This window comes from Sminthopsis crassicaudata, chromosome 5 (genome assembly GCF_048593235.1).
Source record: "Sminthopsis crassicaudata isolate SCR6 chromosome 5, ASM4859323v1, whole genome shotgun sequence".
Classification (NCBI taxonomy): domain Eukaryota; kingdom Metazoa; phylum Chordata; class Mammalia; order Dasyuromorphia; family Dasyuridae; genus Sminthopsis; species Sminthopsis crassicaudata.
The window spans coordinates 14,978,089-14,992,949 of NC_133621.1; the positions used below are offsets into that span (position 1 = coordinate 14,978,089).

General features: G+C 45.9%; 1 protein-coding gene across 2 annotated transcripts in view; it reads right to left on the minus strand.

Moving 5' to 3' along the window:
* Nucleotides 1-14,337, minus strand: part of SKAP2 (src kinase associated phosphoprotein 2) — a 152,398-nt gene extending 138,061 nt beyond the window's left edge. For both annotated transcript variants that reach the window (XM_074269193.1, XM_074269192.1), the window contains exons 1-3: nucleotides 13,815-14,337; nucleotides 4,281-4,386; nucleotides 3,564-3,589 (exon numbers count right to left, since the gene is read on the minus strand). In XM_074269193.1, coding sequence (XP_074125294.1) covers nucleotides 3,564-3,589; nucleotides 4,281-4,386; nucleotides 13,815-13,875 — 193 coding nt within the window. In that variant the 5' untranslated portion in view covers nucleotides 13,876-14,337. The remainder of the gene's footprint in view (nucleotides 1-3,563; nucleotides 3,590-4,280; nucleotides 4,387-13,814) is intronic.
* Nucleotides 14,338-14,861: the final 524 nt, after the last annotated feature.

Genomic DNA, 14,861 nt, shown 5'->3' on the forward strand with positions numbered 1-14,861 from the left:
AGCTACTATGTAGATAGAGCTCTAAAGTTTGTAAATCACTTCACAACTATTATCTTATTTGAATCTCACAACAACCCTGGGAGGGAGATGCTGAGATTATCCCTATTCTACGGATGAAAAGTTAAGAATCAAGCTTGAACATTCAGGGGCCCAGGGAATCTGGGAAAGGCTTCATCAACACACGCCAAGTTATTCTTATTTCAGACTGAAAAGGAAAAATTCTCTTCGGCTTAATGCTTTGACCATTAGGTTGATTTATTCATTTTAGGAATTGTCAATCCTCCCAAAATGCAAACCATACTTTCAAGGGTATGTGTATGAATGTTTTTTTTAAGGGTGGAAGTTCTATTTGCTCTAAAAACACTAAAAGTTTAAAAAAAAAATTTACATCAAAAATGATCATATTTGGAAATTACACTTTTATTTCAATAATATCAATCTGGATATTTAATAGTGGTTGTTGTTTTTTTTAATAAAGAACAGGATTAGAATAAGTGCATCCAGCACAGGGATGGGCACGAGCAGGCCTGCCATAAATTCTCCTTGATGGACTGTTGATTGCAGCCATCTCTCGTATTCAACTGATGCTGAAAGGAAAAAAAAAAAACAGAGGCACCCAAAGATTGCTATTATGGAACTGTGAACATGGAGGAGAGAGTCAGCCTCAGGTCACTTCAAGGTGATCCATGTGAGATACAGGCTAGAGCCAAAGAGAAGAGGAAAGCTCTCTGCCCGGGGATAAAAGCTGCACCAGAAACTTCAGCAGGCGCTGCTCCCCCTCATCTATCTGTCTCTATCTCTCTCCCAATCTTCTCACCCTCTCTCAGTCTATCTCTCTCTTCTTTCCTCCCCCCATCTTTCTCACACACAGTCTGAATTCTATCTTCTCTGATCACCAACTCTTAGGTCTGCATCCAAATCTTTACCTGTTCATGATTTATAGCAAACCAGAGGTTTGGGGGAAATCGTTTTTCAGAAGAGCTTCAAGTTTGGAAATGGAAGCCCAATGGCTCACTCTCCCATAGGCTTTCCCTGTGTCTCAATGATGGACTTCCGGCTGATCTCTCACCTTGCTTTTTAATAGGCAGAGCTGAGGAAGAGCTAACCTGCCAGAACTGTGTACAGAAGCATGTTCTATAAATAGCTTTGTGGCAGAAAATAGTTTGTTCTTTTATCAATTGGGCTCATTTCTTGATTTCTACCAAATAATTTTTTTTCTCCTTAAAGACTGAGCATATCCCTCTCAGAAACTCAATTTTCATATTGACATACCTGAACAGATCCAAAAAGAGAAAAGGGAAAATTCCCAAATCACTGTTATTGAATAGTTTTCAATTAACAGCATGATTTCATTGTGGCATGCCTGCTTAACTTATATTTTTTCACTTCGTAAATGTTCTTGCAAATAGGTTCCAATAAAAAGAGTTCAATATAGTTGATTAATAAAGTGAGAGCATTTCTAGACCAAAAAATCACGTGCATATTTCTATTCATCACTTTAAAAGGGAAGAGGGGAGGGGAATATGCTACCTCTATAGTACATTTTATTATTATATTAACATTATCCCTAAATAAAAAAAAAAATACAAGTCTTTATAAAAGGCAAGGCAGTTAAAATTTATAAGTTGGTTTAATATTTAATCCATCAAGCTATAATACCATGAATATATTTTACTTGAAGAGAAAATTACTTATATTCACTATAGAAGTGAAGGCAGAGATTTAAGGGGAAAATAAATGTTTACTTGAGAGAGAATGCGTCAATTGTTTAAATAAAAAGAAAGGAAGGAAGGAAGGAAGGAAGGAAGAAAGGAAGGAAAAAATAAAGGAAAGAAGGAAGGATGGAAGGAAGGAAGGATGGAAGGAAGAAAAAGGAGGAAAGAAAGGAAGAAAGAAAGAGAGAGAAAGAAAGAAAGAAAGAAAGAAAGAAAGAAAGAAAGAAGGAGAAAGAAAGAAAGAAAGAAAGAAAGAAAGAAAGAAAGAAAGAAAGAAAGAAAGAAAGAAAGAAAGAAAGAAAGAAGAAGGAAGGAAAGGAAGGAAAGAAGGAAGAAGGAAGGAAGAAGGAAGGAAGGAAGGAAGGAAGAAGGAAGGAAGGAAGGAAAGAAGGAAAGGAAAGAAAGAAGGAAAGAAGGAAGGAGAGAGAGGGAGGAAGGAAGGAGGAGAGAAGAAAAGAAAAAGAAACAAGAAAGAGAGAGGGAGAGAAAGAGGGAGGAGAGAAAGAAGAAGAAAGAAAGAAAGAAAGAAAGAAAGAAAGAAAGAAAGAAAGAAAGAAAGAAAGAAAGAAAGAAAGAAAGAAAGAAAGAAAGAAAGAAAGAAAGAAAGAAAGAAAGAAAGAAAGAAAGAAAGAAAGAAAGAAGAAAGAAAGAAAGAAAGAAAGAAGGAAAAGAAAGAAAGAAAGAAAAGGGAAGAAAAGAAAAAGAAAGAAGAAAAAAAAAAGAAAAGAAGGGGAAAAAAAAAAAAAGAAAAATGTTCCCTCTGACCTCAAATCCTGGGATGCACAACACGTTTTTAAATATTTTAAAATGAACAGTGTGTGGTTTCGTTTCACCTGTTTGATTACAGGTTTGTAGAAAAAGTGCTCCATTTATTCAAACTGGCAGTGCCTTCTCACTCTCAGATGGCACAGATATGAATTAGCTTGTGGCATCTGCTATCCCCAGCTAAAAGGTACCATGCTATTTTCTCCCCAAATCCCAAATCCAGTTTCACATAGACTTTGCTGACCTCACACTGTGACCCTCATACCAGCATCCACAGGCTACAGGGCATGACCTCGTAAATTTGCATCAAGGAAATAGGGCCATAGCAGGTTTGGTTACAGAACAGGAGGCTGCATCGAAGGAGTGAAGGTTTGGCGAATCTGATGTTAGCTCAGCCCCACAATTTCATCTCAGTTCTAGTAGAAAACTTGGCATATACAATATAATTCATGGTTTTTTTTTTCAAGGAATGTGAAATTCACCCCCTTTCTGAAATCTGAAAGTGTCCATGGTGCTGTTATTCACATTTTAAAAAAAAGAATCCAATTCTTCACAGCTTTGAAATCATCCTATTGTAAGCTGCCATGCAAAATAATTTCTTAATCAAAAAAAGTATTTTAAATATAAAATTGCAATTACCAGAATAAAAACATCCCTTTAAGGATGTGGCTAAACAAACGTATCCTCTCTCTATCACACTGTCCATTGAGTTTTAAGGAACATCAGGCTATTTTTTTTTATTTCTATTTTATATTCAATGTGTAACACCAGCTAGATTACCTTACCTACCACATTTCTCCTGTAATATGCTTTGAGTAACATAAGCCCTAAAAATGTTATTAAATTGCTCGAATCTCGTAGAACAGCTGTGCCCAGAGTAAATCCTGGAGATGAGGTTTTTAATTTTTTTTCTCAGCAGGGGGAGCTAACACCCTCGTCCTGGAAGGTCTGTCAATGTGCAAACTGAAAATTCAAATTCTGACTTAAACTATTAAACTTCAACATTTAACTTGATCAAAGAGAAAAAAGGCAACAGAGAAACAGGTTTTTAAACTTCCAACAAACTAAGCATTTAAAATGTACCTTTGTCTTGGAATTCTTGAGGATAGCTGCAAAACAAAAGCAAACAAAAAAAAACATTACATTTGAAAATCAAAGACTACTCAAAAGAAGGCTTCAATAACTCATGGGGCAACTTCTGAGGTTCTCAGGTTTTCTATGGTTTTACAAATTTACATTGCTTTATTCCTTAATGTTCTCATTTGGAGTAACGAAATTCACCCAATATTTGTAAAGTTTACAGAATAGGTTGGAACTCATCAACAGAATTAAAATTGCAGCTGTTTCTCTTTAAGATTCTGCCTTTTAAAAAAATCCTTTAACAAGCTTTCACTTGAGGCTACATATATAACCATTTCGAGGCTTAAAAATGCGAAGACAGTCTCCAATGTTGAAAATGACATTTTGCATCCAGAAGGCTCAATTTGTTCCATAGGCACCATGCCATCATCAGATTCTAACAATGCTTAAACAGCAATATCCACATTTTGCTAACACCACCTTTTTTCGTGATATACAATCAAGAATATATCTAAGAGGCAACTTTTTGACAAGCATAAACAAATCTCTTTATTTCCACTTCAAGTATTATTACCACTGGATTTTTTTTTCCTCCTCCATACTTAATACTAATTAAATCAGAACATAATTTTAATACATAGTAATCAAATTTCTTATTTAAATGATAATTACAAAACTGTTTATAAGGGAGAAATTATTAATAAAAGTCAAGGGACTTACGCAGACTTTACATCTTTTATCTTCTTAATAAGGGATTCTCTCTTTTCCTTCGATTTCTTGGATAAATTTTCCCCTTTGAGTGTTTCTGCTACAAATGTCTCAAGATCTAAACAAGGCAACATGAGAAAAAGGATACAAATGATGAGAGCAGATCATTCCCTGAAGAAACAAGGACAAGGACTGTTCCTGCCTATAGGTGTTAGTATCGGTAACATTTGTTAATGTTATTTTTCAATTCCAAGCATAACAATTGAAACATGTTTCAAATACCAACTTGGACAAATGTGCCAGCCACTGAGCTACCACAAAGCTGTCTGCTCTGCTTATGCTTACAACAGCAAAGACTGTTTTTGATGTTGAACATCATTAAGCTGGGAAGAAGCACACAAGTTTTAATAAACTAGGATACTCCATAAAATATATGCTCTAGTTTAGTGCGTACATATAAAATCAAGTGAAGAGCTTTTATGCCTGTTACAGTAATTGTCTAAGTTCCTGTGTGCCCAAAGTATTCACAATATTGTATAATGAGATTAGACAGCCGTTCCCCCCAACTAATTTCAGGTGCACACTTTCCTTCACTGGTTTTTATTTTGTTTTGTTTTTTTTAAAGCGATGACATTCCCTTTATCCTTCTGAAAAACAGGCCTCCATTTTTCCTGCTGAGACTTCCAAGTGAATCGGCTCCCACCTAACCCTCCAAATCAGTCATCACTTTCAAGATTGTGTGAGCCCCCCCCCACTTTATTTTAAAAACAAAAAGGAAGCACAAATAGCTTCTTCCATTATTGAAAAATAGATCGAACAAGAAGTTAGGCATTTGTAATTTCATATATCTCTCTGCATTGCCTCATTCGCTTAGGAAAAAAAAAAAAAAAAAAAAAAAAAACCTTAATAAATTTCAAAGCTTATTTTGGCATTTAGTTCTCTATCAGAAGGACTTTAACCTCAGCTTTTATGCTGCTTTTTATAGCACCTCTATTATTTTTTGAATAGCCCAGATATCATTGCATGACCATTAAAAAAAAAAAAAAAAAAAACTTATATTAATAGTGTTTGCGGAATTTCAAGGTGCCCTGGGAGATCATTACTGCAAACATTCTCCTGTGTCATAAAATCAGGGTTGGGACTCACTGTACTAGTCCATAGCAGGTGTCCAGGCGGTTTTCTACTCTCTTTACCACGCTTGCCTTTGAAAAGAAAGCCCGGCAACGTTTACTGTTATCACCTGATTCCCATAGATGAGAAGATCTTCTCAAAACAAAAAATAGACACTATGTCTATTCAAAAGAATTCAAGCCACCCAAGCTCCCATGTACCAAAGATGCAAGTGACCTGAAAAATCTGTGAGCCTGATTTCCAGTTGAAACCATAATTTTCAATTCCTGATTTCAATATACAATTTGAACAAATTTTAAAAATAATAATAATTTCACCTTAGGGAAAATTAGTGAAGGAGATTCTATCACCCGAAATTTTAAAAAGAAAATAAGTTGGATCTTTTAATTCATTTTTTTAAAAACCACAAAGTTCGTCGGCTATGAGTCCTTCAGTTAAGTGAAACAATGTTACATAAATGTCAAAGTGTAGAAACATCAAAACGGAATGAAACCCTCAAACAGGCGAGAAGGCTTTGTCCCACCGGGCGTCCAGATGGGGGCAGGGAATAGGTTCGGAACTCGTTCAGTTCGGACCACGGCATTTATTTCGCCTTCGGAAAGAGGACATTCAAATTCTCAATGGAGCCCAAAACAACTTTGAGAAACAGGTTTAATTTTCCCCCAAGCTGCCCAGTCTCCCTTCCTTCACTAAGCCACCCTTCAAGCATTCAAACAATAACTTCCACTTAAAAACAAGCCACGGGCTTTCCCAACCTAGCCCGCTCGCGCGCTAGCAAGAGAAATAGGAAAGTCAACTTTTCGTTTCTTTTCTATTCTTCGCTAAAAAGCCGAGCACAAAGCCGAGTGAATCGTCTGCTTAATGGTATTTTCTCTCAATGTTTGTCTTTAATTCCCCCTTCCTCAAGTATTTAATTGCCTGTTTTACATTTTCATTATGCAACCCAAGTTTAAACAAATCGGCTCCACTCGGCATCTCCCCAAGCAATAACAGAACAAATTACGGCCCAAAAGTTATTTCTTCCAAAAGTCATTTCAGTTCTCTAATAAAGTCAGAAGGCATATTCCATTACAAAATTCAGCCCTCCCAAATCCTGGTGCTGGGGGAGGGGGAAATTGGGGGGTCCTGGGGCGGACGGAGGTGCCGAGATAGGGGCTCGGATCACCAGGACGGCTAAGCGTAGGATGTGGGGCGCGGGAGAGCACGGGAAAAAATGGGGGATTGCTCCCCATCTGCGTTCATGCCGGGCACCAACTTTAAGGGGAGGGGGAGCCACGGTAGGCTTTGGGCAGTCGGAAACCTCCCTCTCACCTCCCACCCACCTCCACTCCCACCTTCAATGCCATTTCATAGTCTAAGCAGACTGATCTCGGAGGGCTCCCAACATCCCCAGTACTAGGGGACCCCAGAGGAGCCAGGCTTCCGGCAGCTGCCCATGGGCTGCCCTTCCTCCACCCTTCTGGTCAATTCTCCCCCTTCCTCTGCTCTTCCTCCTCCTCCTCCCTGCTGCCCGACTCCTCCTGGGACTCACAGCACCTTTGGGAACCTCTTTAGAATTCCCCACCAATTATGAGGGGAGAGGCAGCTGCTCCCACGACACCTGGCTGAGATGAGATCCTTGGGGCTGGGAAGGTAGGGTGGGCCCAGTTGGTGCTGGCCACCAGCAGAGACCCTATTGCAGAAGGGAGCCAGCAAGGCCCCGGAGCTGGTTTTGTGGAACGGGAACCTGACGCTATTTCCTCCCAGTTGTGATGAATGCTATGTGGCTACAGACTAGCCAGTGTCCCAGCTGGGGGCCCACTCTGACCAGGTCTGTATCTTAGCACAGCTAACATTGATTTTTTTTGGCTAACCAGCTCAACAGTTGTTAGGGGGATGTCACTCAGGGTCCCTGGATTCTTCCTCCCCTCATGTCAGCCAGTCTCCCCACACAGCTCACAGCTGAGAAAGCTAAGACTTAGGGAGCCACAGTAAGCAAAGAGGGAGGGAAGGGCTGGTTCCAGTGGGGACCTACCTACTGAGAACAGGGGTATACAAAATGTTCCAACTGATCACCCTGATAGTAACTGGAGCTCCAGGCACACTGATGAAACAGAAAGGAAGGAAAAAATGTAAAGGAAAGGCCAGAAGCCTTGGCCAGGAACAAAACAAGCTGACTGCACTTACTCCAAGTTCTCCCCTCTCCCATCTTCCTTTCCTATGCCCAGAGTGCTGAGGTCATTGCAGGAAGGATTGGGCAGTGGATACTAACCAAGCCAGGCCTCCTCTGAGCATCCTTACGAGATAAAAAACTCACCAGCCATCCTTCCTGGCTAAGGAGCAAAGTGGGAGCCAGGGGCCAAGGCAGATTCTGGCACCACCTCTGGGGCACAGGGGCAAAGAGAAGACAAAATGAGGCCTGGGGCAGGAGTCAGACCGGAAGTAGGGGGCTACCTGCCCAAGCCACCCAATAAGGTTCTTTTTCTCCTTTCACCAGCATTTCTAGAGTGACTAAAGAGTGGTCAAAATCATGCCCCAAAACAGGGTTGAATAGGATAGTCTTTTTTAACAGGCTAACAACAGAGCCAGCAGCTCCCCTGGGAGTGTGCAGGGTGGGGTGGCCCCTATGCAATATGCAGAGGTTTCACTGAGGATTTTGTCCCCCCTCCCAAATTGCAGGGTGCTAAGTCTGTGACTCTGTTGCAAGCCATGAAATCAACCTTTTAGTTGCCACCCCCAACCTCAGTTCAATGGAAAGAAAACCCTGAAAAGCTCAGGACATGAACATTTGCACCTTAGGATTCAAGTATGATCACCAGGCTAAGTGCGCCCATTGATCAATCACACCACACCCCATGTGGCCTTGACTGCTTCAGTTCCCATCCTTCTTACTTTTTTGAGCTGGGAACATACTTTCATTTGGTATTCATGGGAAAGTGTGGGCTCCAAACTGTTTGGGGAGGGACTCCAGCCTCGCATTTGAGCAAGGGTCAGAAGGAAAAGACAAGCTTGCCCATTAGAAACCTGTCAGTGAGAACAGGCAAACTGGTGGAAGTGGGCCCAGGAAGATCAATGGAACCAGATACCTTGAGCTGGAAAGCAGCTAATTGAAAACAGTGATTGATTGAACTAATCAATGCTCAAGCCTTTGCTTTGATCATCAAGAATTATTCCATCTGAGGCATGGTGGAGGCTTAAATTTGGGGTGACCCCCCCTCCCAACAGTAAAGCATAAGGAGGATTACAGCCGTAAGAGTATAAACCTGAATCACTTAGAATCAAATGATTGGACAATTCCGTTTAAATTGGCTTCGGACGCTAAATTAGTGTCTATTTTGTTCTGCAAAGGGAGAGTAACCAAAATTCTGCACTGCTCTGTGACTAGGCTACAATTAGGAAGGAGCCTGGCAAAGCCACACATTAATAAAAATCAGGGCCTTGTCACGAATCGTGTTCAAAGCACAACAAACGGCCCAGAAGTCTAAAATGTGCTCTCTAGTCATTGTTCGAGAGTGTCTATTGTAATGTGCTGGCATATGATTGGAAAAGAAATGTAAACTCACTGGGATGAGAAAGATAGACTTGGCTTTAATTGAAAAAGACAAACTAAGTGAATGATGAGTATATAAAACCTAGCCTATGCCATTTTTATCACCCATAGATGACACTTAATCTCAAATTTATGAGACAACTCAACTGGGTTTCGAATCACTAGAGGCTTTTCTTACAAGAAGATCTCTGTATTTCTTCTTTAAATACTGGTATCTGCAAAGACTATCTAGAAATGTTCATACAACGCTCATTGTTTGGTACATTTGGATTCCCTTTTAATAAGAATAAATAGCCATTTGAGAAGAGGAACTCTGAAAATGATTCAGAACAATTAAGAGGCTCATTCGGGGATGAGGGTTAGGAAATCAATCTGGAATACAACAATAACAGCAACAAAAAGATGCCGATGAATGTTTCCAGTACAGAGATAAATGGGGATGAGCTGGATTTGCCTATTCAAAGCTCTTCTGCCTGCCGGGAGGCTCAGGCTCACTTTCCAGTCAGACTTTCCCCATCGCCCTCCATGCTACTGGATAGAATCTCCTCAGTTCTAATTGCCAAGTGGGCCTGGCTTAGGCAGCCATGCTTTGTCAGGAAAATCCAGGTGCTGAAGGAGGTGGCTCCTGGTGACTCAGTAGGTGGCAGTCTTCCCTTTACATACTCAGATGGTGCCCCAGAACAGTGTTATGGGGAACTTTAAAAAATGCTGAAACTAATTTTAGAGGAAAAATAAACCCAATATACTGACCACAAAATCCTGAGGAACTTGGGCAAAGCTGGTCTAGGGCAAGGTCATCTACAGTGGGGAAATGGGGCCTCTTCACCTGGGGACTCTCCAGCCTCCCAGAGATCTTCTTGGCAGATGCCTCAATAGCCAAGGCTGCCACCTGATGCCAAGGCTGAGCCCCAAAACTGTCTGTTGGCTATAGTTCCAGCTGCTTGCCTTGGCTGCCCAGCCTTCACATCACCAGCTTTACTGAAAACCGGATCCCAGAACTTACTTTCCCTTAATTTTTCAAACTTTAGAGCTGAGGAGTTATGGGCAAAATTTCTGACTAAGTGGCTAACCCAATGGATTTAAAATGGCTGGGTCTTACTCTTTGCCTTTCCCACTTCATCCATTGTAACCTGGTCAGAAGGTAAAAGCCAGGACTAGACAGGGATTAAAACTCCTACTGACTTCTGGAGAAGGTGGATCCAAATGGTGATCTGGGATTATTCGTGGCTTTTAATGGTCCTGTCTCTCCCTTTATTAGGAAGAAAATGGAATTTTATTTAACAGCAAATGCCATAAAGCTTTCCTAATCTCTTACCTACATGAATTTGTTCCTTTGCAGAAGGAAAATTTAAACTCTGAGGTTTAATTGACAGATAAAATGAAGTTAAACCAAGCAAACCGAAATATGTCTATTTGTAAAGTTCATTTTGTTAAGCATGTTTATGACAGCCTGGCTTCCAAGAACAGAAATTAAAAAAAAAAAAAAAAAAAATAGTATGAAAGGAAAAAAATGAGCTAGAAACTTTTTTTTTTTTTTTTTTTTTTTTTTAGAAGACGATCAACAGTTTTGAGGATGCAGGAATAGTCAATATTACTAGCCGTATAAACACAGCACAATGCAGGACGATAAACATTTTATTCACGAGGGCAGCAAGCCTGAACAAAACCAGAAACAGAGTAAGAAAAAAAGAATCACAAGATGCAGCATCCAAGTAACTTTCATTTACTCGGGTATCTATCGGTCCCCATTCTTCTTAATGGGAAGAATCAAATTAGAATTGTATTTGAACATGAACTCCTTGCAGCCGGGCGGCCTCTGATTCTCCGTGGAAGAAGGCTCACAAGCACCCTAGCAGCAGTTAAGGAACACCAGCTGTCAGTGCATCTTCGAAAAGATCTCCACAAATCGATGGGACTCCATCTAAAGGCCAGCTCGACACCAGGGCTTATTCTAAGGCCAGGGAATGTTGGCCCAAACCTGGCACCACCTGGTGGCCTGAGACTTCCCCCCATCAAATATATCAAATCCAGGCCCACAGCCCCTTCTGCCACAAAACTCCTCAGGCAGGAAGATGTTGCTATGGCCCAACCATTCCATTAGACGACTTTCTTAAGGGAAACAGACCCATATTGGAATCGGGTGGGACCCCGGCTCATGGGGCCCAACCTTTCTCCTTACAACATGGGCAGGTATGTGTTGCCCAAATCGACACTCAGATAAATTCTTCTCAAAGTGTAATGAGTGCTTAATAATCCCTCAATTGTTAAATTAAATTATTAAATTAAAATGCTTTCTGAGTCAAAACAATGAATTAAATCCTAGGGGGAAAAAACCAAACATTTCAAACTCTGTCAGTCCCTAATCTTAAGGTCTCGTTGATTCTAAGGATCTCCCCTGTATTGTGGACATCTGGATGACTCGGTCCGTCCCCGGGCCTTCAGAAAGAACAGCCTGGGTCCTTTTTATCCAAATGCATGAGGGGAAGAAGGAAGAAGCACCCACTATGTGTCAGGCATTGCACTAAGCTATTTCCAAATATTACCTCCAAATAACATCCAAATGTCATATTAACCAGTAACAAGAAAAAATCCTATTCTCCTACATCCAAGTTGGGGCGTCCCTGACATGAGTAAGACGTGGGCTCTAGAAAAGCACAAACCAAGCTGCGAAGCAACAAACAAGGCCAGCCCACTCACAGTTAACACACACATGAACCGGGGGAGACGGCAAAATGACCTCAGCCAAGAAGAGGCTACAGGGCTCCTCGGGGGAGGGGCTCCAAGTCTAGCACAAGTATGAGCCCCCATCTCCCTTCCATTTCACAAGAACAAGGCCCCCACAAAAGGTAGACCAGTGGGGGGGCAGGCCTCAAAGGTCAAGGTCAGGTGGGCGGTGATCTCCTCTCTGGCCGGCCACTATCCACCCCCACCCCGACAAAAGCATGAAGCTCCAATCTTCTGGGACATTTCAGAAGGAGCAGAAGGGTCTGATCTGGGAATGGCTGGAATAACGGACCCCACTGGGCACGAGGGCTCTGGAGACAAGTGTGACTGGGCGGGGGCAGAGGCCCTTCCTGGAGGCACAGGCAGCCTCTTCTGCCAAGCCCGAAACAGAGGGTGCTCAGGACCCCTTGGTGCCGCCAAGCTCTTGCTATTGGTCTATGAAAGTTCAGGTTTTATTCTTTCATAAAAGGGCACAAAAGAAACCTTCCAGCCCCTCCCTTCCCTTTCCCTCCTTCCCCCACTTCACTCTAACCAGAAAACCACACTCCGGCCAAGAGCATCTTAAATAAAATGAACCAAGAAGCACCTGGAGTGGGGAGGGGCAGGCAGAGAAGCAGGCAGCTTCCAGAAAAGCTCCTCGAGCCCATGGAGGCAGCCCCGCTTTTACTCTAGGGAGCCGATTCTGGGGGCCGGGGTAGCCACATGTCCTTCTCTTGGCCAGGGCGGGCCCACGAGGACCCCGGGCGTCCGGAGCCCAGAGACCCCTGCTTTCGGGGTCATCAGTCACGACCCTGCCCTCCCCCACATCACAGGTAGGGGTGAAGAAAGCCCTTCCTCTCCCGAGCTGCAGTTTCCTCCAAGAAAGAAAAGGCTCCTGCGGCCCTTCCAGCCATGAATCTTGGGCTCCGGGAGAAATCCCTGTCACCTTCTGCCTCAGTTTCCCCCTCTGCAGCCCCGGAAGCCACTTCATCTCTGGGGCCTCAGTTTCCCCCCAGTCACGGGAGGGGCTGGCGGACCTCCCAGGCTTTCCCCTGCCTCAGTTTCCCCCCCTGTCACGGGAGGGGCTGGCGGACCTCCCAGGCTTTCCCCTGCCTCAGTTTCCCCTCTGTCACGGGAGGGGCTGGCGGACCTCCCAGGCTTTCCCCTGCCTCAGTTTCCCCTCTGTCACGGGAGGGGCTGGCGGACCTCCCAGGCTTTCCCCTGCCTCAGTTTCCCCCCCTGTCACGGGAGGGGCTGGCGGACCTCCCAGGCTTTCCCCTGCCTCAGTTTCCCCCGTCACGGGAGGGGCTGGCGGACCTCCGAGGCTTTCCCCTGCCTCAGTTTCCCCCCAGTCAAGGGAGGGGCTGGCGGACCTCCCAGGCTTTCCCCTGCCTCAGTTTCCCCCTGTCACGGGAGGGGCTGGCGGACCTCCCAGGCTTTCCCCTGCCTCAGTTTCCCCCGTCACGGGAGGGGCTGGCGGACCTCCGAGGCTTTCCCCTGCCTCAGTTTCCCCCCAGTCAAGGGAGGGGCTGGCGGACCTCCCAGGCTTTCCCCTGCCTCAGTTTCCCCTCTGTCACGGGAGGGGCTGGCGGACCTCCCAGGCTTTCCCCTGCCTCAGTTTCCCCCGTCACGGGAGGGGCTGGCGGACCTCCCAGGCTTTCCCCTGCCTCAGTTTCCCCCCTGTCACGGGAGGGGCTGGCGGACCTCCCAGGCTTTCCCCTGCCTCAGTTTCCCCCCCTGTCACGGGAGGGGCTGGCGGACCTCCCAGGCTTTCCCCTGCCTCAGTTTCCCCGCTGTCACGGGAGGGGCTGGCGGACCTCCCAGGCTTTCCCCTGCCTCAGTTTCCCCCCCTGTCACGGGAGGGGCTGGCGGACCTCCCAGGCTTTCCCCTGCCTCAGTTTCCCCTCTGTCACGGGAGGGGCTGGCGGACCTCCCAGGCTTTCCCCTGCCTCAGTTTCCCCCCTGTCACGGGAGGGGCTGGCGGACCTCCCAGGCTTTCCCCTGCCTCAGTTTCCCCCCAGTCACGGGAGGGGCGGGGCTGGCGGATCTCCCTCCTGCTCCTTCCCCTTCAGGAGCTCCCGCCCCGCGCTCGGCCCCGCCCCGGCTCCCGGCGGGCGCGCGGCTGCTCAGAACGGCGGCGTGTGGCCCCCGCGGCTTGCCGTCCCCGCTCCCCCCCCCCTCACCTGCCAGCAGACTCCGCACTTCCTCGGGGACGGATCCGGGAGAGGAGGTGCTCTGGGGCATGGTCAGGGCTGGGAGCACAGACGCGGGGCGCGCCCGCCGGCTTGTCCGCCTGCCAGGGCCGAGCTACCTCCTAAGGAGGAAGTCCCGGACAGATCGATCGGTGGGCCCGCAACCGCTGGACTCGTCGCCGGCCCGGCCCCCGCTCGGGCCCCGCCCTCCCGGAAAAGAGAGGCGGGGCTTGGGATAGAGGCGTGCCTCACCGCGCCTGCGCCGCCCCAGCTCCGGCCAGAGGCCCGCCTCCTAGGGGGAGAGTGGGAGGCGCCGGGGATGGAGAAAAACGCTAGGCGCCTGCGCGGCCCCAGACACCCTGCGGACCACGCCCACCACACAATGGCGTTTCGGAGAGTCCAGCCAGTCATATAGCCGGGCTCTCTGGGTACGGAGGACAAGAGCCTCCAAACATGCCGGAGCGCCCGCCCTCCCCTTCCTCCAACCCGTGCGGGGTTCCCACTGAGACCAACCGATAAGACGTAAACACGTACCCCAAACAAATATGGCGGCCCCATTCAGTTCGCCGAAAAGCCCGGAGTTCAGATCTTCCGCCAGTCCTCCGTGAGAAGCCTATCCGCGGGGCGGTCTCCGAAGACCCCTTTGTGATTGGCTCTTAAGCCGTTTGCCCCACCCATTGTCTTGTCTCTATTATTTACCCCTAGAGGAGGGTGGAGAGAGAGGCGGGCTGAGTCTACCTTGTTGAAAAGATTGACCAATCAGAGGGCAGGAATGAGTGTATAGCCCCGCCCCCAACTCGGGGAGCCTATCGGGGGCGTAGCTCGAGCTCCGGACGGGTCCCGAGCCGACTCAGCTCAGTCCCGCCCCAGCCCAGCTGATGAGGGACTAAGAGAAACCTCTCCCTGGGGCTGCAGCCGCACCTGAGCCGGGCTCCTCCTGCGCAAGGTTCAGAGCTTCGAAACTCGGGGGCTGTTAGAGCCTCGGGCAGAATGTTTCTGGGGAAGCTAGGCCCGAAGGCGGGCGGAGGTCAGAGTGAG